Here is a 22,890-nt window from a genome sequence, read left to right as displayed (position 1 = left end):
GAATTTTTAGCCCTTAAATGGGCAGTTTGTGAAAAATTTCATGATTATCTATATGGTGCAGAGTTTAAAGTAGTGACAGATAATAACCCTCTGACGTACGTCCTGACGACTGCTAAACTGGATGCCACAGGTCATCGATGGTTAGCATCCCTCTCCCTGTACAACTTTGACATCGGATACAATCTGGTAAAGCCAATATAGATGCTGACGGGTTGTCTAGGAGACCACATGATCCTGAAGAAGATGATGAAGAATTTTTGAAATATGAGGAGAGGGTTGCCAAGATGCTATCTCGTGTGAAGACAGATCTAGAAGGAATGGACACTCTATCTAAGGTAATATGTAAGGCGGCATTCCAGAAGCATGATGTCTCTATTTTGACACATATTTCAGAAGATTCGGGAGACTACGACACTCCCATTACACCTCATTCTACTTCCAAGTTTGAGTGCAGCCCTGGTGCCTTGGTGGAAATCTTACCTGCAGGAGGAGATGCTGTTCCAGATGATTTTGATGACCCGGACCTGTGGCCTGGACAACCCACCCTACCTGGGTTTACCTTGGGTGACTGGAGAGTGTTCCAGAGGGAAGATCCATGTTTATCCCGAGTCATAATGATGCTGGAGAGAGGTGAGAAATTTGAAGATCGAGACAGGAATCGGGAGCATCCAGAATTGCGATTATTCTTCAGAGAATGGCAAAAACTATGTCTTCAAGAGGGAGTACTTTTCAGAAAAGTGATGAGGAGTGGAGGACCACACCAACAACTTGTGATTCCAAGAAAATATTGTCAGAGAGCTCTGGAGGGGGTACATGATGAAACTGGCCATCTGGGTTGTGAACGGACCTTGGACTTAGCACGTGCACGTTTTTATTGGCCGAGAATGGCACATGGGGTAGAGCAATGGGTGAAGACATGCAAAAGATGTGTGCGGAGAAAAGCTAGAGCAGAAAAAGCAGCCCCCTTGGTAATATAAAAGCTTACGCCCCCATGGAGCTAGTTTGCATTGACTTCCTTACCTTAGAGCCTGACGACAAGGATACACGAAATGTTTTGGTAGTCACGGATCACTTTACTAAGTATGCTCAGGCATATCCCACTAGAGATCAGACTGCAAGAACTGTTGCTGTTACCCTGTGGGAGAATTTCATCTGCCACTATGGATTTCCAAAACGAATCCATAGTGACCAAGGAGCCAATTTTGAATCTGAACTCATTTCAGAGCTATGTAGAATAGCAGGCACTAAATCCAGAACCACTCCATATCACCCTCGAGGAAATCCAGTAGAACGCTTCAATAGAACCTTAATAGAAATGTTGGGTACATTAGAGGATAAGCGTAAGGAACATTGGAGAAAATATGTTCGGCCACTAGTACATGCCTATAATTGTACTCGGAATGACAGTACTGGAATTTCTCCGTTTTTTCTCATGTTTGGAAGAGAACCTCGACTTCCAATAGACTTATGCTTCGGCATCAGTCCAGTGGGTCATAACGCTAAAACTCATCACCAATATGTACGAGAGTTACGTCAGAGGTTGAAGTATGCATACGAGCTGGCTACTCAGGAAGCTGAGAAACATCAACTAGCCAACAAACGCAGATGGGATGCGAAAGTAATGCCATCCTCAGTGGAAGAGGGTGATAGAGTATTGGTCAAGAATGTGAAGTTGAGGGGCAAGCACAAATTGGCTGATCGGTGGGAGTCTTCAGTGTATATTGTGGTAAAACAAATTGAAGGTATACCAGTCTATGTGGTGAAGCCAGAAACAGGGGATGGACCCGAAAGGACGTTACACAGGGATCTACTGCGCCCCTGTGGATTTATTTCTGGAAGAGAAGAGGCTGATATTCACTGTGAACCATTCAATAGTACCAAGCAATTGATGAAAAAGCAGAAGGAGGATGCTGAGGATAGTATGGATGGCTCTATCATGGAGAGCGGAAGTTCAGATCCAGCTGAACTGGAAGAGAGTCCAATTACTGGTGAAATTCAGTCAAATGGAACATTAAATCCTAATGCGGAGGAGTTTCATCCAGAGTCATGGGAAGAGGATCCTGTGGAAGTTAGTATACCAGTAAATCATAACAATTCATGCGATTTGAACAGCTCAGTCAATGAAGAACAGCGTGCATCCTCCTCGGGGAAGAGGAAAACTCTTGATGAATCAATGACCAAAATAGGACTTCTACCGTTACCTCAAAGATCGCAGAGACCAAGGAGACTGCCTAGTAGATTCGATGACTTTGAAGTGCAATTGCCCAAGGGGTTGCACAGCCACAACATATTGAGACAGTCATATTCAAGGAATCCATTGGAGACGTGTATATCCATGCAGCAACTAAGTAGTATGATGCAAGAGATATTGAGCAAACAAACAGAGTTAATATATAAGCTGTGGACATAAATACCTGCCGGGGACGTCAGGTTTTAGGAGGGGACCATGTAACATACCTCTAGGAACTAGGGCAGAGAAATGTTGAATCATCATTGTGACATGAAAAGACTGACAATAGAGTGCTGTCTCTTTAAGAGCTGAGGGGGGGGAAAGGAGATTCAAAATTTGATTGTATTGAGCGTGTGCGAACAGATCACTGCTCAGCTTGAACAGAGTTCCTGCCCTGCTCTGAACTAATAAATATTATCTGTGCTGATTAAGGTGAGCAGCCCTCTATAATTGTATTCATGTGTAATGTATTTATGTTAGTTAACATTGTTTTGAGATGTATTGAAGTTGTTTTTTACTTTACCTAAAGAGATGTATAAAAATTTGATTGTATTGAGCGTGTGCGAACAGATCACTGCTCAGCTTGAACAGAGTTCCTGCCCTGCTCTGAACTAATAAATATTATCTGTGCTGATTAAGGTTCTCTTTTCTGGAACCCTGCTGTGGACAACTTGGGAGTAGTTGAACTGTGCCCTGTCAGGATTTGAAGCTCTTCTTTTGGATAGAGGCTGCTGTATTGTGGATTTGGCAGTTGAAGCAGCAGTACTGACGCCCTCTTCAGCTCTAAATTCAAATGGACACACAGTAGGATACAATCTGGGACTTTGCTTGTTCAGAGACTGCTTAAGGTCGGGTGCTATATCACATGCTGATTCTGGTTGAAATACTTAACATGAGTTTATGACAAAGTTGAGTTTTCTCTTGTACTATATACATGTGTTTATATGATAAATGCAGATGCTTAGGAAGTGAACAGATTTATTTCAGTCATTCATTCCAGTAAAGATAAAACTGTTACTCACTAAAGAGCGTGTGGATTCATTTCTGATACTGGGTTGGGAATCAAAGTGCAGGTTTCAGACACAAGGAGTCATAAAGAAAATTGAACTTTAAGGGTTACACATACACAGTCAATAATAAAAAAAAAAGCACTGCCGTCTTTCTGTCATACACATGTTCTAGAAATAGTTTTACTAGTATGAAGTGTGTTTACCTGGTGAATGTAACTTTTACTCCCGTAGTCTCTCGTCACCTTTTTCTCTTTCGCAGCAGGCACAGCAGCTATCATTGAATCAATAGCCTTCCTGTCTGCATTGAGATGAAACAATAATACACAAGGACAATTAAACACCACAAGAGAAGTTACCGGGATGGAGGGAGACAGAATGGGATTAGCTGTGGTAGACTGGCTTAGGATAGGATGGGGGAAATATCAAATTTTTAAAAAACTAAGTGTGCAAAAATTTTAATTTGTGCAACTTTTATAACATTTATTTATTTATTTATTTTTAGATTTTTATATACCGGTGTTCCTATATGAAATAAAGATCACATCGGTTTACATTGAAACAGAACATGAAAATTGCCAAAAGGCATTACATAGAACAAGGTTATGAAACTTGGAACAGAGTACATAAGTTCAAAATTTAACAATAACGTTGTAACATTGATGACCAAAAGATAAAGGAAAGAAAAAGACTTAAACAATTAAGTTGACAGGTCTTATTGAGCATAAAAATTATAACGTATAAGTGAGAAAGTCTCAAGTGTCCTGCAGCAAGAGATTAGATACCGAAGTAGGTAGTGGTATGGAAAATGGGGGTTTGTGAAGAAGATATGCTCTTGCTGGTTGGAGGGGAAAAAATGATGATCATGGTCCTGGAAAAGCTTGGCTAAAGAGCCAGGTTTTAAGTTTTTTTTTTGAATGAAGAGTGGCAGAGCTCAAGCCGAATGTCTGGTGGGAGCGCATTCCATTGAATGGGGCCTGCTGTAGATATGGCACGTTTATAATGCGAGGATTTTGTTGAAGGTACATATGCCTTTATGTACCTCCTTTGTGCCTTTATATGCTCCTCTGATGGGTCTAGAGGAGGAGTGAGGGCGTAGTTGGTTACATAATTGAAGAGGAGAGATATTGTGAATGGATTTATGAATTACGGTGAGTACTTTATATAGGATCCTTTGCTTTATAGGCAGCCAGTGGAGGAGCTTGAGAATGGGGGTGATGTGATCTCTTTTATTCGTATTGGTAAGGATTCTGGCTGCAGAGTTCTGTAGCATTTGGAGGGGTTTGATGGATGAATATGGAAGGCCAAAGAGAAGCGAATTGCAATAGTCGACTTTTGATAGAATAATGGCTTGTAGGACCATCCGAAAATCATTGAAATAAAGAAGAGGCTTCAATTTTTTTAAGACTTGTAACTTATAAAAACAGTCTTTGGTGGTTGTGCTTATGAATTTTTTAAAATTGAGCTGATTGTCTAGCATGATACCTAGATCTCGAACATGTGGTGAGTGATTTAATATGGGAGTGGATGAGTTGAGTAGGTCAGCTGGGTTTAGAAGTTTGATGTTGATGTCTTGATTGATGATTAGGATCTCAGTTTTGTTATTGTTAAGAATGAGGCAAAGGCTGGAGAGAAGATGATTGATCTGTTGCAAACAATTGTTCCAGTGAGTCAAGGTTTTTTGTAAGGATTCTGAGATTGGGATGAGTATCTGGATGTCATCCGCGTAGAGATAGTGAGTTAGGTTTAGTTTAGTAAGTAGATGACATAGAGGTAAGAGGTAAATGTTGAAGAGGGTAGGGGAAAGGGAGGAACCCTGAGGGACCCCCCGGTTGGAAGGGATCGGTTGTGATTCTTTGTTGTTAATCTTTACTTTGAATTGTCTATTTGCTAAGAAGGATTTGAACCAGCTGAAGACTGTTCCTTTAATGCCTATATCTGCCAGACATTTTAATAGAGATGAATGATTGACAGTGTCAAAGGCTGCAGAGAGATCTAGTAGTATCAAAAGATGTGGTTGTTTTTTGTCCATATTAGATAGAATAGAATCGGTAAGAGAGATAAGGAGAGATTCAGTGCTTAACGATTTCCGAAAGCCATACTGGGAAGATACAAGAATGTTGTTTTCTTCCAAATATTCAGATAGTTGTTTATTGACTATCTTTTCCATAAGTTTGGCGATCAATGGCAGATTAGCTATTGGGCGGAAGTTAGCTGGATCTGTGGTTGGAAGGTTAGGTTTTTTAAGTAGAGGTTTGAGAATGGCTAATTTAAGTTGGTCAGGAACTAGACCCTGGGAGAGAGAGCAGTTAATGATGTCTGCAATTGGTTTTGATATGGAGTTTCTTATTGCGATGAGAAGGTTAGTAGGAATTGTGTCTAAGGGATGAGATGACGGTTTCATTTTTTTAAGTATGTTTTCTATCTCAAGTGCTGAAGTGGTCTCGAAAGTTTCCAGCGTTGTATTTAGTTGAGGTGAGGTAATGTGAGGGAATGGGGGATATGAAAAAGATGATGAGAAAGAGATAGTCAGTTTGTCAATTTTATCCTTAAAGTATTCTGCTAGTTCTGATGCTTTGTTGAGTGCTTGATCATCAGGAATGGTAGGAGGTGATGGTTTAGTGAGAGCTGAAACGTAGGAGAAAAGTGCTTTTGAATCAAATATGAAATGATGTATTTTTTTTGAGAAAAAATCTCTCTTTGTTCTCAGTATGGTGATCCTATAAGCATTGAGGGAGGTTTTATAAATAGCTAATGTTGTGGGGGATGGGTTTCTCCTCCAAGTGTGTTCTTTATTTCTTAGCTCTTGTTTAAGCAGCTTCAGTTCTGGGGTGAACCAGGGTTTCCTGTTGTCTGGCGAAGGTTGTACTACTTTTGTGATGGAAGGGCAGGTAATGTCTGCAATCTTTTTGGTGATGTTGCACCATGAGGTGGTGGCTGTAGATGCGTTGGAGAGATCGAGATGTAATAATTCATTAGTGAACTGATTGATGAGAAGGTCTGTAGAACAAGGTTTCCTGAATTGAATAGTGTTTTTTGGGAACGAAAGTGGAGGATGTTGTGAAAGCTTGAAGGTCGTGTTGATGATTTGATGGTCCGACCAAGGGACAGGTGAACATGTGATTGTATTTGTGTTTGAGATGCACTGATTAATGAAAATAAGGTCTAAAGTGTGACCTGCTTTGTGGGTAGGGGTTTTTATAATTTGTGTGAAGCCCATGTAGTTGAGAGCTGAGAGTAGGGTAACACAATTTGGGGATTGTGGTGAAGCATCGACATGTAAGTTGAAATCACCCAGTAAGATGGCAGGTTTGTCTGGGTTGAAGTATTTGGCAGAGAGTTCAATGACTGGTGAAGGGTCAGAATCTAAAGATCCTGGTGGAGCGTAGATTAGGCCAATTTGTAAATGATCAGATTTAAAGAAAGAGAGCTCTAATTTTGATGTGGTATATGAATGTTGTAAAGTTATTCTTAGACCTTTCTTGGCTGCGAGAAGCAGACCTCCTCCCTTTCTTTTGGGTCTAGGTATGGAGAAAAAATCATAAAGCTGAGTTGGTAGTTGATTTAACAGAGCTAAATCTGAAGGTTTAAACCACGTTTCTGTGATTGCACAGATATCTGGGTTTACTTCAGTAAGGTAGTCGTTTAAGATATGAGTTTTTTTTGAAAGTGATTGAGCATTGAATAGAGTAAGAGATAACAGAGAAAGGCCGAGGAATTGTGTGATTGGTGAAATCATTATTGGAATTAGCCTTTGATGATGGTTGTAGTGTTGTGGGAGAGGCTTAGTTTGATGTTTACGTTGATTCTTGATGATTGGTATGGAGTATTCACCATGGCAAACATGGTGATGTATAGGGATAGGGAAACCAAGAAGCATGTTGATCTGTTTGTGTGGTATAGAGAGAATATTAGAGGCTTACTCGAGTGCTCCAAAGAAGATGAAGATTCAAGGGCCAGTAAACTGGTTTATTATTGACCCGAAGCTGGCTTTAGGAGCAGGGAACACTATCTGTTGAGGTTCCAGGGTTTGTGGTGATTTTGGATTTCAATTTCAATTTGTTTTCCTGTTGATGAATAAAGCTTGGGATCTATTCGCGTCTCCCTTACACGAATCAGCTGACTTGAATCTTGTTGCCAATGTAATTTATAGATTTAAAGATGAGATGCTGAATTCTAATCAAGGTAAGAAAGGAGAATTAAGCAGATAATGAAATAGAGTATGATCTCAGGGGCTGCACGAAGGGGCGCACAAAGGGGCAAGCCCCTTTGTCGTGCACTGTGAGCCAGTATAATGCAAATAATATTGGGATTTCTTAAGCACACTGGGGTAGATATTGAAAACTTATCCATTTTTTCTAAGTCAGCTGGACAGGCATATCTTGCTAATTTAAGAACATAAGAAACCGCCATACTGGTTCAGACCAAGGGTCCATCAAGCCCAGCATCCTGTTTCCAACAGTGGCCAATCCAGGCAACAAGTACCTGGTAAGTACCCAAACACTAAATAGATCTTATGCTACTGATGCCAGTAATAGCAGTGGCTATTCCCTAAGTAAACTTGATTATTAGCAGATAATGGACTTCTCCTCCAAGAACTTTTCCAAACCCAGCTACACTAACTGCACTAACCCCTGGCAACAAATTCCAGAGCTTAATTGTGCACTGAGTTAAAAATAATTTTCTCCGATTAGTTTTAAATGTGCTACTTGCTAACTTCATGGAGTGCCCCCTAGTCCTTCTATTATCTCAAAGTGTAAATAACTGATTCACATTAACCCATTCTAGACCTCATGATTTTAAACACCTCTATCATATCCCCCCTCAGCCGTCTCTTCTCCAAGCTGAACAACCCTAACCTCTTTAGCCTTTCCTCATTGGGGAACTGTTCCATCCTCTTTATCATTTTGGTCGCCCTTCTTTGTACTTTCTCCAGTGCAGCTCTTCATCAGAACGTCAGTGCTCCTGAATATCCTCATAGCAAGTGCTTCTTAGGTGGATAAGTTGTATCCTCCTAAGTTCGGACCTGGTAGCAGGTCTAGTTTACCTGGATAACTTATCTGTCGAAGGCTGAATATTGCTACTTGGCTAAATAACTTATCCAGCTAAGTAGTGCTACCCTGATCCTCCCACAACCCGCTCACAACTTATCTGGTTATTCAGATAGCTGGATAAGTCCTACTTAACCTATCTAGCGCTAAACATGCTGGGGTAGACTTTATAACATGTGCGTGCACTACCCGGCACTCACATATGTACGCCCGATTTTATAACTTGCGCGCGCAGGCACACACATGTTGTAAAATCGGGGGTCGGCGTGTGCAAGGGGATGCACAATTGTGCACCATGCGCGTGCCGAGTCCCGCTGTCTTCCCCCGTTCCCTACCCCCCCACTCCACCTTCCCTTTCCTTCCCCTACCTCCCCTGCCCTTTCCCCCCTACCTTTTCGGTTTTCTTTTTTTTTTTAATCACAAAACTTACTTCCGCCCTGGGGCTGAAGTTGCGAGCGCCGGCCGACTGCCGGCATGTGATCCCCGGCACAGCAGCAAATATGGCCGCCGTGCCGGGAGCCTGACCCCCGCCCCTGCCCTTTTTTGCAAGTCCCGGGACTTACACGCGTCCCGGGGCTTTATGCGCGTCGCCGAGCCTTTTTAAAATAGGCCCGACGCGCGTAAGGCCGATTACGGGCGTAAATCTTTTATAATCCGGCACGCTTTGAATATCTGGCGCACTATATTTTGTTGGGTGTACAAGATTCGTGACCTGTGTGCATGCACACACCCACACAGCTTAGAGGGAACAGTGGTTGGTACACAAATAGCCAGATGCAGCTATTCCAGAAAACAGTTCAAAGGGTTATTGGGGTTGTTTGGCCCAGAACAAAAAACTTAGCTTCTTGTCAGCATAAAAATAGATTAGAGAAGAAATACAGACTGTAGTCAGCATCAATAACCAGAATGCAAACAATTAGGAAAACAAATGGTTCTCTGTATCCCAAGACTCTCGGAGGCATAGCATCTGCTGCTTTCAATAGCCTGATAGACTGCCAGCAAGGTTTTTCTGGTTCCCCTGATTCCGGGGGTGTCTGCTCCTGTGATTAGACTCGCACAGTTTGCCTGCACTATTGGGTAGCTCTGGTCCCCTCCCCTGTTGCAAGGTGTTATACTCACCCTTCTCACTGGCAAGAGTCAACCAAGCCCGAGCTGCCTGGAAGGCGTTAGAATTACGAAGCATCTTTCGCAATATCTGTAAAAAAGGTACTGTAGCCTTAATGTAAACTAGGCAGGTCACTTAGTTTTAATTTCAAGTAATATAATCTCCCTCTCCTTCCCACCAATGAAACAATTATTTGATAATGATTAGGTGTCAGCTTTCAAACCTCTCTTTTCCTTTAACTTTCGATCCTTCATTTTACAATTTTCTCTCTCTTCTCTCTCTCTCCAGCCCTGTCCTCCACATCACACATAAATATTGGTCTGGTTTCTCTCCATCTGCCCTTTTATCATGGTTTCATTTGGTCTTTTTTCTTCTTCTGCAATCAATATTATGTTACTATGGTTATCCTGTCTACCTCAAATAAATGCAAATCAAAGAAAGCCCCAACATGGTCTCTGTCATAGATTCTCCTATCCACCCAGAATTCTCATCCAACATCTTCATGACCTCATATGAGGGACTTGCATCCTCCCCACCTCTGTAACTAGGACAGGGGGAGACTATACTTGTTTATTTCTTCTAGAAGTATTGATATTTGATATTGTCCCAATCTGCCATTCCACTAACATGTCTTTTAATTATAGTATATTTTTGTTGATTTCTTGGCATCAAATTAGCACTTGAATTCTTTTTATCAACTTTGCACTTACGTGGACGTTCTTGAAGTCTCGTAGACAGTCAGGTGGATAGCAGGGTAATTGGCGGCCTTTGCCTAGGAGATAAAGAAGGATGTTTAAAGAAATATTACAGTTTGGTTATATAAAATAAGCCTCCTTGTTGGGCATTTTTCTACAGTTTGGATGTTCTTAAGAAGTTCTGACAATGACAGGACTGTAGTCTCGAAAGACATCTCTGAACCTAGGAGTAAGCAACCATATGGATAAAATCTCTTCTACAGCTGAGGTGTTCAATCTTATCCTGATATGAGACGCTGCCCCCTGGGGCTGCCAGCTGTTTCTTTTTATCTTTCCTTGGATACATTCAGGGGTAAGATCAGGACTAGCTCAGCTGGTCCAAATGACATGGAGACAGTTGGTAATGCTGCTGGCATCGCTAATGTAACACTTCAACACACGGCAAAAAAACAGAATAGAGTGCTCAGCTAATGGTGGTTTCAACCAGTGATTCCTGCCTTTTTCCTTTCATGCCATGCCCAGCACAGAGTTCACTTCATAAGAACATAAGGAATTGCCATGCTGGGTCAGACCAAGGGTCCATCAAGCCCAGCATCCTGTTTCCAACAGAGGCCAAACCAGGCCACAAGAACCTGGCAATTATCCAAACACTAAGAAGATCCCATGCTACTGATGCAATTAATAGCAGTGGCTATTCCCGAAGTAAACTTGATTAATAGCCGTTAATAGACTTTTCCTCCAAGAACTTATCCAAACCTTTTTTGAACCCAGCTACACTAACTGCACTAACCACTTCTTCGTGGCACATCATTACCTTCAAATTCAAAAACTCCTATCAAATAACTATATCAATTGGCGCAATAAAAATGTATTGTATATTGTGTTGGTAAGATCATCATATTGAACGGCATTCATGTTTGCTGCAAATTTATCTGCAATCATTTTTCACCTGCATATTTTTAAATCATTGGTCTGCCCACCCACCTCCCCTATTTTTTAATTTGCATTCTTAAAACCTTAATATTAGTGAAAATGTTAGTGTAATGGAAAACGTATCTTGGGCATCCATCAAACACACCATGCTGGATTTCAGAAGATTAAGGCTCCAGAAAAAGACCCATGATTCGGAACGCCTTCCCCTTCCTACTTCAGGGAATTAGATCGACAGTCTATGAGAACTCTGTCCAGCGAGCATTTTACAGTTTTTACGCATTTTTATAACTCCCGATGCATTAGCATATCAGGAGTTTAAAAAAAAAATCTTGTCATTAAAAAATGTGCACTGAAAACCAGCGCCAAGATTACTGCACCGGCATTTCTGAGGGGAACCTCCACCCCTTGCCCTGACCCTCTCAATGATTTGAAATGCCCTCTGCGGCCCTGCTCTTGAAAAGCGTTGAGGACCCTTGCCCTGCAGTCTGGGTCAGTTGTGGTAAATCTATAAATGTGACTCTTCAAGTCATTGGGATGAGCCATCACCAAAGGGAGCAAGGGAGAGGCGGCGAGGGCTATGGCGGTCCTGGCTGCAGGGAGGTAAAGGAGTGGTGGACGTTCCTTGCCACTGACGAGGTGGGGATCCTATTGGCTGCGGTGCTCTGGAAGGCGTCTGTCCCTAGGTCTCAGGAGCAGGACGGATAAAGACCCCAGCCAGGGACTTGGCCTTACTCTCCAGGTGGGAGAGGAGGATTTTCATGCTCCAAAGGGATTTAGAGGGAGAGCCTTGTCTTTCCCATTATTTTCCTCAAGCAGTTGTACTGCTGAACTGCCCAGATGGCCTGATCTGTTGTTATAATATTGGAAACGTCTGCCCTTTTTCTCTTCCGTGAAAGTTATTTTTGATTCTGGAACACCACCCATTGCCTGGAGACTTTCATTCCGAGACTGAATGGGATCCCCTTTGGATTTGCAGCTTGCTTTTTATTTATTTAAAATGTCTGAATCGCTTCCCCAGTTCAATAAATCTGCCCGAGGCGATGAACAGTAATACATACACAATCATCTTTAAATATTTATACAGACAATTAAATAGAAAAGAAGACAAAACATAAAACAAACAAAACAACCCAATAAAAGCAGCTGCTATTCACCCCCATTCCCAGGACTGCAACCAGTTGGCTAGTGCTCTGCAGTACTCAAAGGTGGCCCCTTGCCTTCTTCAGGGAATTCCCTGCTTTAATCTCCTTTTTTTTCAGTGAAAATCACAGGTCTAGGCTCTCTAGAGATGGTAAATGCTCATGTACCCCCTATAAGCTTTGTTCTTCTTTGAACTCCATCAGTCTCATTCATGTCATTTTAGTACAGAAGTCAAAACTTCTCCCATGTTCCAGATGAGGCTTTACCACGCTTTGATACAGTAGTCATTTACGAAGAGAATTACGATTTTTTTAATCAAGTGTATGGAATGTTAATCCGGTTTTTGTAATGGGAGAGGATGACTCAACCTAGGGCTGGATTGTCCGACGCTTAAATAATTCGGTGTTAGCTGATTCTTAAAAAATGGGTTTAGATGTAGATTATTGTTAAGGGTGGGGAGGGGGTGCCCCTGGTTCTCTGAGATGCAAGCTTTGGTTTGTATATTTTATAGAAGTACTGTTTTGTTTTATTTTAAGTACATATGGATTACAGTTGCTATTTTTATTTATTGATGTGTTATTTTTTTTTGGATTGTAAACTGCTATGATGTGTTATTAAACTTAACAGTTGTAACATCGCCAGTTTTCCCCCCTCCTACTGATCGCTCTTCGCAGGCACCTTAAGACAAGGACTTGTGAACTCTACCCTTGAATGTCACAAAATCAGATCTAATTTTCAGGCTAGCCAAATTGCAGAAATTAACCTAGTTCGAGGATCAAGGGCCAGCAAATATAGCTCATGAGTATTCTTTGTGAAAATCCTGTGGCACAGGTGAAACGGAGTTTACTATTTCTGCCCAAGGTTGCCTTGCAAATTCATCTTGACTCTCTAATGTCTGCCTTATTTTCTCTGCCTTGATTCTCAAATCTTTTTCTGATTCACGTTACCAAAACTTTCTTCTGAATTTATTAATCTTGAGATCTATGTATTCTGTCACAGTCCGGATAGCAAAGTTAGCCGGATATACTTCTCCAGCTAACTTTGGACATATATTCAATAGTGCAGCCGCACTATTGAATATAGCTGGCTATCTTTTAGTTAGCCGGCTAATGTTATCCAGCTAAATTTAGAGCAGTTCTGTGGCCCAACAAGACACAGCCAGCTAAGGTATCTGGCTAACTCTGAATATCATAGTTAGCCAGATAACTTAGCCAGCTAATGTAACTCCTCCTGAAACATCCTCCCGGAACGCTCTTAAGATAGCTGGCTAAATGCCAGAATATTCATTTAGCCGGATACTTTCTGAGTTTTCTATCTAATTGCTTCTGAATATGGCCCTCCATATCCTATCTGTGTTCTCCAAATCCATGACTTTTTACCCCTGTCAGAAATGAATCACACATGCCATTTCATAGTCCATCTTCTAACTTATCCTTGATGCCCCCAAATCCTTTGTTTTTTCAGTGGATTATTTTCTATGCTGCTTTGCTGCCTTTCACTTCAGATCTTCATGGGCAAATCCTTGCAGGATCCCTCACAACCTGTCTTTCAGAATGAAATTATGAGTTCAAAAAAGGGGTTGGCATGTGTCTTCCTTCACAACCTTTTCCTATCCAGAATTCCTCAACTGGAGTAAATGTGCGGAGTAATAGCATCTTTTAGCAATAAGGCTCTAAGCCAAGGAAGATTATGGTAAAATGCTAAATAAAAGTGTGAGGCATCTTCTAAAAAATGTTTTCCTGAGGAGTGGGGACAAGATGGCGGCACAGAAGGTGCACGGATCGCTCGAGCTGCTGAGTTATTTCTTGGAACATTATTTTCGCTATGCCAGCAAAGAGGAAAGGGAAGATAAGAATCTACCCTACAGATTCCTTACCTGCCCCGATGCAGCTGGATATCGAGCGTTCTTTGTCCCAACTGGATCAGCAGGGAGTCGGTGAAACCACTGGGAGTCCCTGTGAAGGAGAGCGGGGAGCTCCCTTGGAGGAAGCGTCTCTAAGCCCTGACCTGCGCCAGCCTCTGGCCCAGCGCGACCCCAGCAGAGACGCAGCTTTGTCGCTTGCTGATGACGCAGCAAATGCGACTGGATAGGAGGGGGCTGTCTCGAGCCGTGGTGCTTGGTGTGGAGAACTCCCTAGACACTGGGGATGAAGCTAACCTCGGTGAGAGAGGAAGGAAAGATGATTTACCGAGAGATCTACAGAGGAGAGAGAGAACTGAGGCCCCCTCTGGAGAGTAACCAACGACAGACGACACCAAGCATTCGGGGTGAGTTCACGCAGTTGCCAGTCAGACCGGAGGCGATAACCCTGGAGGCAATCTGGGACTTGGTGGCAGGGTTTGGAGCTTCTCTAAACAGGCTTGAGAATAAGATGGACTCTGTCGCCCAGAATTTCCAGTAAAAAATTGTGGACATTCAGGAACGGACAAATGCAATTGCAAATAGGGTTGGGGAAGCTGAGAACAAGATTAAGTCGATACAAGCTCTAAATGGGGTTATTGTTAAAGACCAATTAGCCTGTTCAAGACGCTTGGAGGCGATGGAAAATAATATAAAAAACATCTTTATATAAGGATTTTGAATTTTCCTAAGATTGCAGGGGAAATAGCTTACACTACCTTGAAAAAGTTCCTCACTGAAGCACTTGCTTTTCCTTTAGATAATTTTTCCTTCTGCGAATACATGCTATTTTTGAATAAAAGAGCTTCATCTGTAGGAACTATTCCTGCAATTATCCCCACAAACTTAACCAGTTCCCTGGAAGATTCTAATACAGATGTATTAGAAAAGAATACCTTGTTGGTTTCTTTCATCACCATGCAGGATGTTAATAATATGATGAGAGCTTATTTTAGAAATTTTCCAGTAACCTTTTATGGCTGGCCTTTAAAGATTTATCCTGATCTAGCACAAGTTACCCAGATTAGGAGAAAATAATTTCTTTCTATGAGGCAAAAAGTTACAAGATGAGGTTTTTCATTTGTCCTATGTTACCCTTGCAAATGTATATTAAAAAAGGGGAGAAGAGACCTATATATTTTTTCAGTTTGACCAGTTTCATCAGTTTATTGAAGCAAAGCAACCTACCACCTCTTCCCCAGTTCCTCATAATGGGGAGAGGTCTTAAAATACATAATGTACCGGGATAAATATCTATGTTATTGCCGTATTGTGATGGTTATGTTTTCTTCCTTGTATCTCCTTTGAATTTTCGCTTGTCCCCAAGGCTATTTTTCCTTATTATATGCTTTGAAATACAAATTGAACAAATTCTAAATTTAGTTAAAATTAATTGTATTGAAGTGAGATAAATGTAAAGAATGGAGATCAAATTGTTAAAAGATTATGTTTTCCAATTTGTAATGCAAAAAATTGACAAATTAAAAATTAAAAAAAAAAAGTTTTCCTTGCTTAGCCTTTATTCAAAGACATTAAAAAACCCAGCAACTTCTTTGTCCAGCCTTTGTCCCCCACTCACCATGGAACTTTCAGCAAGTCATCTAATATCCCAAGCTGAAACCTGGATTGTAAATCTCCTGGCAAGGGACTTTGTGACTGAGAATTTTCTTGTTCAGTATTGCGAATGATAATAGTGCTTTATAAATAGTAATACAGCCCCTAGGCCACATGGTATATTCCAGAGAATGGTGAACCCCTATGCTAAGCACACGGTGGTAGTACCCCAAGAAAGTGAAGCCTGATACTTCACTTTCAATGCATATCCAGCATAGCTCTCTGCTTCAACGGCAGGGGAGAAAGACCGATACTTCACTCATATCCAGCATAGCTCTCTGCTTCAACGGCAGGGGAGAAAGACCGATACTTCACGCATATCCAGCATAACTCTCTGCTTCAATGGCAGGGGGAATGAAGAAAAGTGGATCTATATACAGACAACAACCAACAAGGACTGAATTACATAGTCTGGGTAAACAAATAAGCATGGGTGTAGCTTGCTTATTGCAGCGGTTATTACCCCTAACTAATTAAGCTAGATATTTCACTTAGATGCAGTTCCAACACTGCTCTCTACATTAATGGTGGAGGTGGAAGGGAAATAAAACCAAAAGGTTACTAAGAGCCAAGAGAAACAGATAAGTATGAGAAGAAAAAAAAGTGTGAAGCTTGCTGGGCAGACTGGATGGGCCGTTTCGTCTTCTTCTGCCGTCATTTCTATGTTTCTATGAATATTGAGTGTGCTCTGGAGGGAGATCTTTAATATGAGTGGAGTTCATTGTCGAGTAAGAACACGTAGTGAAGGTAGCTGAGCAGGAAGTTGCTGCCAGACAATCTCCTAGAAGCATTGCACAGTGAAAACTGCCAGGCTCCCTGGGAAATTGCTGGCTTGTGGGAGGAATATGAGACCCCCATCTAGAAAGGATTTCCAGCCAGGAGATGCCATGGAACTGTGAGTACTATAGGGGATCTACCTACATCTTAAAATAAGGAAACTGGCCTCCCAGGCTCAAAGGATGGAAGAATCCAAGGGTGAAAAAGAAAAGGGATCCATAAACTCAAGAAGGCTAGAAGAAGCAAAACTTTTTAAAGATCCTTGTGCTCTCCCATGAAAGGGTACAGTAAATGGAAGTAAAATAAGAAAACTAGGGACTCTTATGTTGGAAGTGTGAATTTTAAGCCAAATGTTCATTGCTCCTGTGAAAAGCAGCAGGTAAAGACGTTTTCTATATAAACAGCGCCAGACCAGTGTTGGAACAATCGCTTGGGAGTTGTTTTCAGTTATTACAGAGAACTATTGCAGTCATACATTGAATGCAGATCTATCTCATGCATGTTCACTGTGGATATCCTCAAAACCTGACTGGCTAGGTGCACGGGCGGTTCTATAATGAGGCAGGGTGAGGCAGCTGCTTCAGGCGGCAAACTTTGGAAGCGGCAAAAACTTCCCCCCCAAACTCCTCTAGCGGCCACCTCATGCCGCCGCAAAATCAACAAAGGAGCCGCAGGCCTCCGGTGGTTAGTCCTAGGGGAATTCTACACAGAGCTCCCCCACCCCATGCAGCCGGGTTCTCCTCCATCTTTGCCATTTTCCTCACAGAAGCAGGTGGCCTCAGGGGTCCTGGCTGAGGGTGCAGCCCACCACCTCCACGTCTATATCTCGATGCCGGCATCAGCCAGGGCAAGAGAAGTGGCGGAGAGGGTGACGCCAAAGGCGGAGCTGCGGTCCTCCAGCACCAGCATCCAGATGCGGATCTGTGCGCGCGGATACACCCCCAAGAGGACAGCTGGCTCCAGGCTCTCCTGCAGGGCCAGGTTCAGTTCCCACTCTGAGTCTGCCCCCGGCCCTGCTGCCGCACCGGGCCCCAAACTGCGTGAATGACGCCCAGCAGACCTCGCACAAGAGCCGCGCCCCGCGCAGCCCGGGTCCGCTCGCGCTGCTCAGCACCTTGCCCCACCGCCGCCCGTCTCCACGAAGGCCGAACCCTTAGCTTGGCTCAGCAGCCTAGCACGCGAGTACAGCGGTATGGGCTCCATCCAGGCTTGCTCCGGGGACGGCAGCAGCTTGGGCGGAGTGTGGAGCAGGGGCAGCGGAACCCCTCTGGGCCACAGATCCGTCGGCTATCCCCTGGCATTCTGTCCCCACAAGAAACAAACCAGGTGGCAGAGCAAAAGAGAGTGACCACCGGAACCAGCAAGTGAGACAGGGGGAGAGCAAATTCCGGACACAGTGAGAGCAAGAACAGAGTGTATGACATGCCTGGAAGTAGGTTAGATGCCACTGGGTGCCAGAGAGAGGGAGCCTATGGGGGAGCGGGCGGGGGGCGCCATCTCATCCCTCGCTTCAGGCAGCAGATTGCCTTGAGCCACCCCTGGCTAGGTGTGTCCCAAGCACTGGGTTGAGAACCCCTGATTTACAGTGTGAACGGAGAAGAGTCTGCATTTTTTGTCACCGAGAGAGAAGTCTTAAGCAATGAGATTGTTCTCCTATCATGCTGATTACTTGTGAAATGTTTTATTTGTTAGGTATTACAATCTGTGAAATGTTACAGCAGCGGAGCTTGACGTTCCATGTGCTGTATACTGGCACGCAACCTGTTAAGACTGGCCAACATAACGGAATAAAGGAAATGTTTGTTCTTCCTTATATCTTATATAAAGTATTTATTTTTGTATATAGCTTGTATTTATTTTTGTTTATAGCTTCTCACTGACATGCACTTATCCCTCAACCCCCATAAAACTGAGCTCCTTCTCATCTCCTCCAAACACTCATCAATAACTATTCCCCCTACCCTCTCCTCTAACCCCTTCCCTTCCAAAACATGAAACTTGGGTGTCATTCTTGATAACCAACTCACTTTCAAACCCTACATCAAATCTATCCTCAGCAGCTGTTTCTCCAAACTGCAAACCCTTAAAAAACTCAAACCCCTACTTTTCTTCTCAGACTTCCGTACTGTACTCCAGGCTATCATATTTGCGAAAATAGATTACTGCAACGCTCTCCTCCTTGGTCTCCCTGCCATTCATATCAAACCATTGCAACTTCTCCAAAATGCCACCGCACGCATCCTCACAAATGTCAGCAAGAAAGACCACATCACCCCCACCCTCATTGACCTCCACTGGCTTCCCATACAATCACGCATAATATATAAAACTCTTACCCTCATTCACAAAAGCATCATCAACGAACATTACAACTGGTTAACCCCCCCTTTCCTTCCTCGTTCCTCCTCAAGACCAACCCGTACCGCCCTTCTTGGAACTCTATGTGCTCCTTCTATAAAATCAACTAGACTTATATCTACCACTAACAGAGCCCTTTCTCTTGCCGGCCCATCCCTCTGGAACTCTATGCCCAGTGACCTACGTACTGAAACCTCCACACCCACTTTCAAAAAGAAACTCAAAACATGGCTCTTCCTTCAAGCCTACCCCTCTCACCCTCGATAGATAACCCTTCTCCCTCTGTGACCCACATATAGCCTTCACATTTTTCCAGCCCCCCCTGTTTTTTCTCCCGTCTTCTCTCCCTCGAACAATCGCCTGAAACAACATTGTACGTATTTATGATGCCTTGTATATAACCCCACCCCCTCCTTGTTTTTCCCGTCTTCACTCCCCCGAACAATCGCCTGAAACAACATTGTACGTATTTATGATGCCTTGTATATAACCCCACCCTTGCCTTGTATATAACCCCACCCATGCCTTGTTGTTCCCACCCCATCCCAACCTTTGTTGCTCCCTGTTGACTCCCTCCCCCAAATGTATTTAGTTCTTGTTTTTCTACTGTTTTTACTTGTTCTTTGTTCTATGTAAAGGCTATGCCTATATATACCCTGGTTTTAAGTTATATGTAAACCGACACGATGTGCAAACGGTTGTCGGTATATAAAAGCGTTTAAATAAAATAAATAAATAAATAAATAAATAAATAAATAAATGTGGGGACACAAAGGTCTTAAGCAGGGAGGGGCAAGGAATATAACCCTTGATTTAAAGTAAGGTTAAAGGTAACATGACATGTTCCACTATTCTTCTGCTTCGAGACCCCTAATGGTCAAACCCAGGGTGTGTTATCTGTGCATGTGATAGAAGAATGTGCTAGAAGAAGCTGGGGGAAAACCTTCAGAGAGTGGGCAGGAGCAGTAGGCAGGAACTATGAAGACAGAGGAGTGTGCTAGAGCAAGTAGCTAGCATAGAGTGGGGGCAATGCTATCTAGCTCCCAAGTTGGGCTCCCGGAAGGTTAATATCGAACAGGTTTTGGAATTTCCACCACTAAATGATCTATCTGATCCAGAAGGGTGAGGGCCATGGGATGTTCTCCCTGTAGAAAAAAAAAATGAGTGAGGTAGTTTGCAGCCAAGTCAGTAAATCTGGCTGCAACATAGAAAGAGAAAGCTACTACAGCTTTGCAGAAGAAGATTGCTCCCTAAACCTTTTACATCAGAGTTGAACTGCTCTATACAGAAATTGAGATCTGTTATAACTCATTTTTTTTCAGTGAAATGAAACATGTTTGAATATTTTTCCTGTAAATAAAATCAAGCTAATTTGGAATCACATCCTGCTGAGTACATCTGCATTTCTTGGGAGTCAAGCATGGGATTTGCAGCTGTAGCCACAAAGATGAGGTTGAATTTGCCGATTTAAATGATTAAATTGTATATGTTTGTATTAGGTAGAAAGATGTGAGTAAACTCACATCTTTCTGAAATTTAATGTAGACAAGTTTAAAGTGATGCACTTAGGGAAGAGTAACCCAAATTATAGCTACACAATGCAAGGCTCCACATTAGGAGTCACCACTCAGGAAAAGGATCTAGGTGTCATCGTTGAAAATATGTTGAAATCTTCTGCTCAGTGTGCAGTAGCAGCCAAGAAAGCAACTAGAATGCTAGGGATTATTAGGAAAGGAATGGAGAATAAAACAGAGAATTTCATAATGCCTCGGTATCGCTCCCTGGTGCGACCTCATCTTGATTACTGGATTCAGTTCAGGTCACCGCATCTCAAAAAAGATACAGCAGAATTAGAAAAGGTACAGAGAAGGGCAACCAAAGTGATAAAGGGGATGGGATAATTCCCCTATGAAGAAAGGTTAACGAGGTTAGGACTCTTCAGCATGGAGAAGAGGGGAGATATGATAGAGGTCTGTAAAATAATGAGTGGAGTAGTTGTTTACTATTTCAAAAAGTAAAAAGACTGGGGGACAAACAATGAAGTTACTAAATTGTACATTTATAACTACTAGAAGAAAATATTGTTTTACTCAATGCATAATTTAAGCTCTGGAATTCGTTGCCAGAGGATGTGGTGGAAGCTAATAGTGTAACTGCGTTAAAAAAAGGTTTAGACAAGTCCCTGGAGGCAAAGTCCATAACCCGTTATAAGGGTGGAGTTGCAGAAATCCACTGCTTACTCTTGGGATAAGCAACTTGGAATTTATCTGTCCCTTGGGATCCTGCCTGGTACTTGTGACCTGGTTTGGCCTTTGTTAGAAACAGGATGCTGGGCTTGATGGACCTTTGGTCTGACCCAGTACAACAATCTTATGTTCTAAACTGAAATTTTATTACAGAGAGGAAAGTGTCCTTTCCTTTGAGTTTATTCTGCTAAAGCACCTGCTGGACCTATTTATCTGTGAACCATGAAACTAATCAGGCATCCCCCTGTTTATTACAGAAACTATTCCCACCTCTGGATTCAGTGATGAGAGACACTTTGTGCTTTTCAGAAAGAAGACTTCTAGTGGAACAACTCTAATATAAAGGCCTAGAAATATACAAGCATTTATATATGTTGCAAGATTCTGACTTCATGGTAAGGGAAAATGTAAAGTCTAGTGACCATCTTGAGGGTCGACTGGGATTTGAACGGAAACCATACCAGAACTAGTGTTCTGAACTTCAGGAAGGCTGACTTCATGATGATGTGTGACATTGGTGAGGAAGTCCCATCAGGAATGCAAGACCTGAAGAGTGCACAGCACAGGAAACACTGAGCAAGCAAGACACAATGTCCTCACTACACAATGTCCTCACTACACCCTACCATGGACTTCCAACCCCATCTCCTAAACCTCTGATCCCTTTCCTGCCCATCCACACAGACCCCAATCCCTCCCGCTGGCCCTCACATAAGAAGAGCCACCACGCTGGGTCAGTCCAAGGTCCATCGAGCCCAGCAACCTCTCTCTGACAGGGGCCAGTCCGGGTCACAAGTGCCCAGCAGATCCCAGAAAGTAGATCTATGTTTTGCTACTCACTCCCAGGGATAACAGTAGCTTTCTTTAGTCTACCTGGCTAATAATGCGTTAAGAACTTTTCCTCCAGAAGCTTGTCCAAATCTCTTTTAAACCCCATCATGCTAATCACCTTGATCACGTCCTCTGGCAACGGATTCCACAGCTTGATTCCCCTGAAGAAGCTAAGTATGTGAAGCATTTTGGGAGGAAGTGTTTCTGGTTTTTTTGTGTGTGGATGTGTGTGTGGTGTTTTGTATGAGATTTATGCATCTTTGATGATTATAGGTATTTTGACCGGTGGATACGCTTTTGTAGGTGGATATACTTTTGATATTTTGGTATAAATAGAATTTAGTGTAAATTTTTTATGTGTATATCATTTTCTATATATGCTAGTGTTGTATGATATGTATTTATTGCCATTTTTTTGAAAATGGAATAGCTTACCAGCAGAGATTTAAACATGCTTAGGACAGATGCAGAGTCAGTGGTAAGAGGTGGGGACCTGGTCTAGGAATGGAAACATAGGCTCATCATCCAGAAAGGGGAGAAGACTAAGCTGACTTGCACAGGGTCTTCCTAGAGGAGGAGAAAAGGTGAGGCAGCATGCAGCAACAGTAGGGCTTTGGGTACTGTAGGAAAATCCCAATTCTTGCTAACAAGGACAAGCAGTTAAGATTGACTTTCTGACATCAGCGAAAATGGACATTGGCCTAAGAACATAAGAACATAAGAAATTGCCATGCTGGGTCAGACCAAGGGTCCATCAAGCCCAGTATCCTGTTTCCAACAGAGGCCAAACCAGGCTATAAGTATCTGGCAAGTACCCAAACACTAAGAAGATCCCATGCTACTGATGCAATTAATAGCAGCTGCTATTCCCTAAGGGGTAGATTTTAAAAGAAGCGCGATCAGCCTACTTTTGCTTGCGCATCAGACTCAAGCAAAAGTACGCTGGATTTTAGTAGATACGCGCGGAGCCGCGCGTATCCACTAAAATCCTGGATCGGCGCGC

General features: G+C 42.6%; 1 protein-coding gene across 2 annotated transcripts in view; it reads right to left on the bottom strand.

Annotated features, from left to right (window-relative positions):
• LOC115091544 overlaps positions 1-22,890 on the bottom strand; it is a 91,406-nt gene that overhangs the window by 33,029 nt on the left and 35,487 nt on the right. For both annotated transcript variants that reach the window (XM_029601758.1, XM_029601815.1), the window contains exons 3-5: positions 10,104-10,165; positions 9,408-9,483; positions 3,444-3,538 (exon numbers count right to left, since the gene is read on the bottom strand). In XM_029601758.1, coding sequence (XP_029457618.1) covers positions 3,444-3,538; positions 9,408-9,483; positions 10,104-10,165 — 233 coding nt within the window. The remainder of the gene's footprint in view (positions 1-3,443; positions 3,539-9,407; positions 9,484-10,103; positions 10,166-22,890) is intronic.

Source organism: Rhinatrema bivittatum, chromosome 1 (genome assembly GCF_901001135.1).
Source record: "Rhinatrema bivittatum chromosome 1, aRhiBiv1.1, whole genome shotgun sequence".
Lineage (NCBI taxonomy): Eukaryota > Metazoa > Chordata > Amphibia > Gymnophiona > Rhinatrematidae > Rhinatrema > Rhinatrema bivittatum.
Note: the sequence above shows the minus strand (reverse complement) of the source record. Positions and strands in the feature narration are given on the sequence as shown.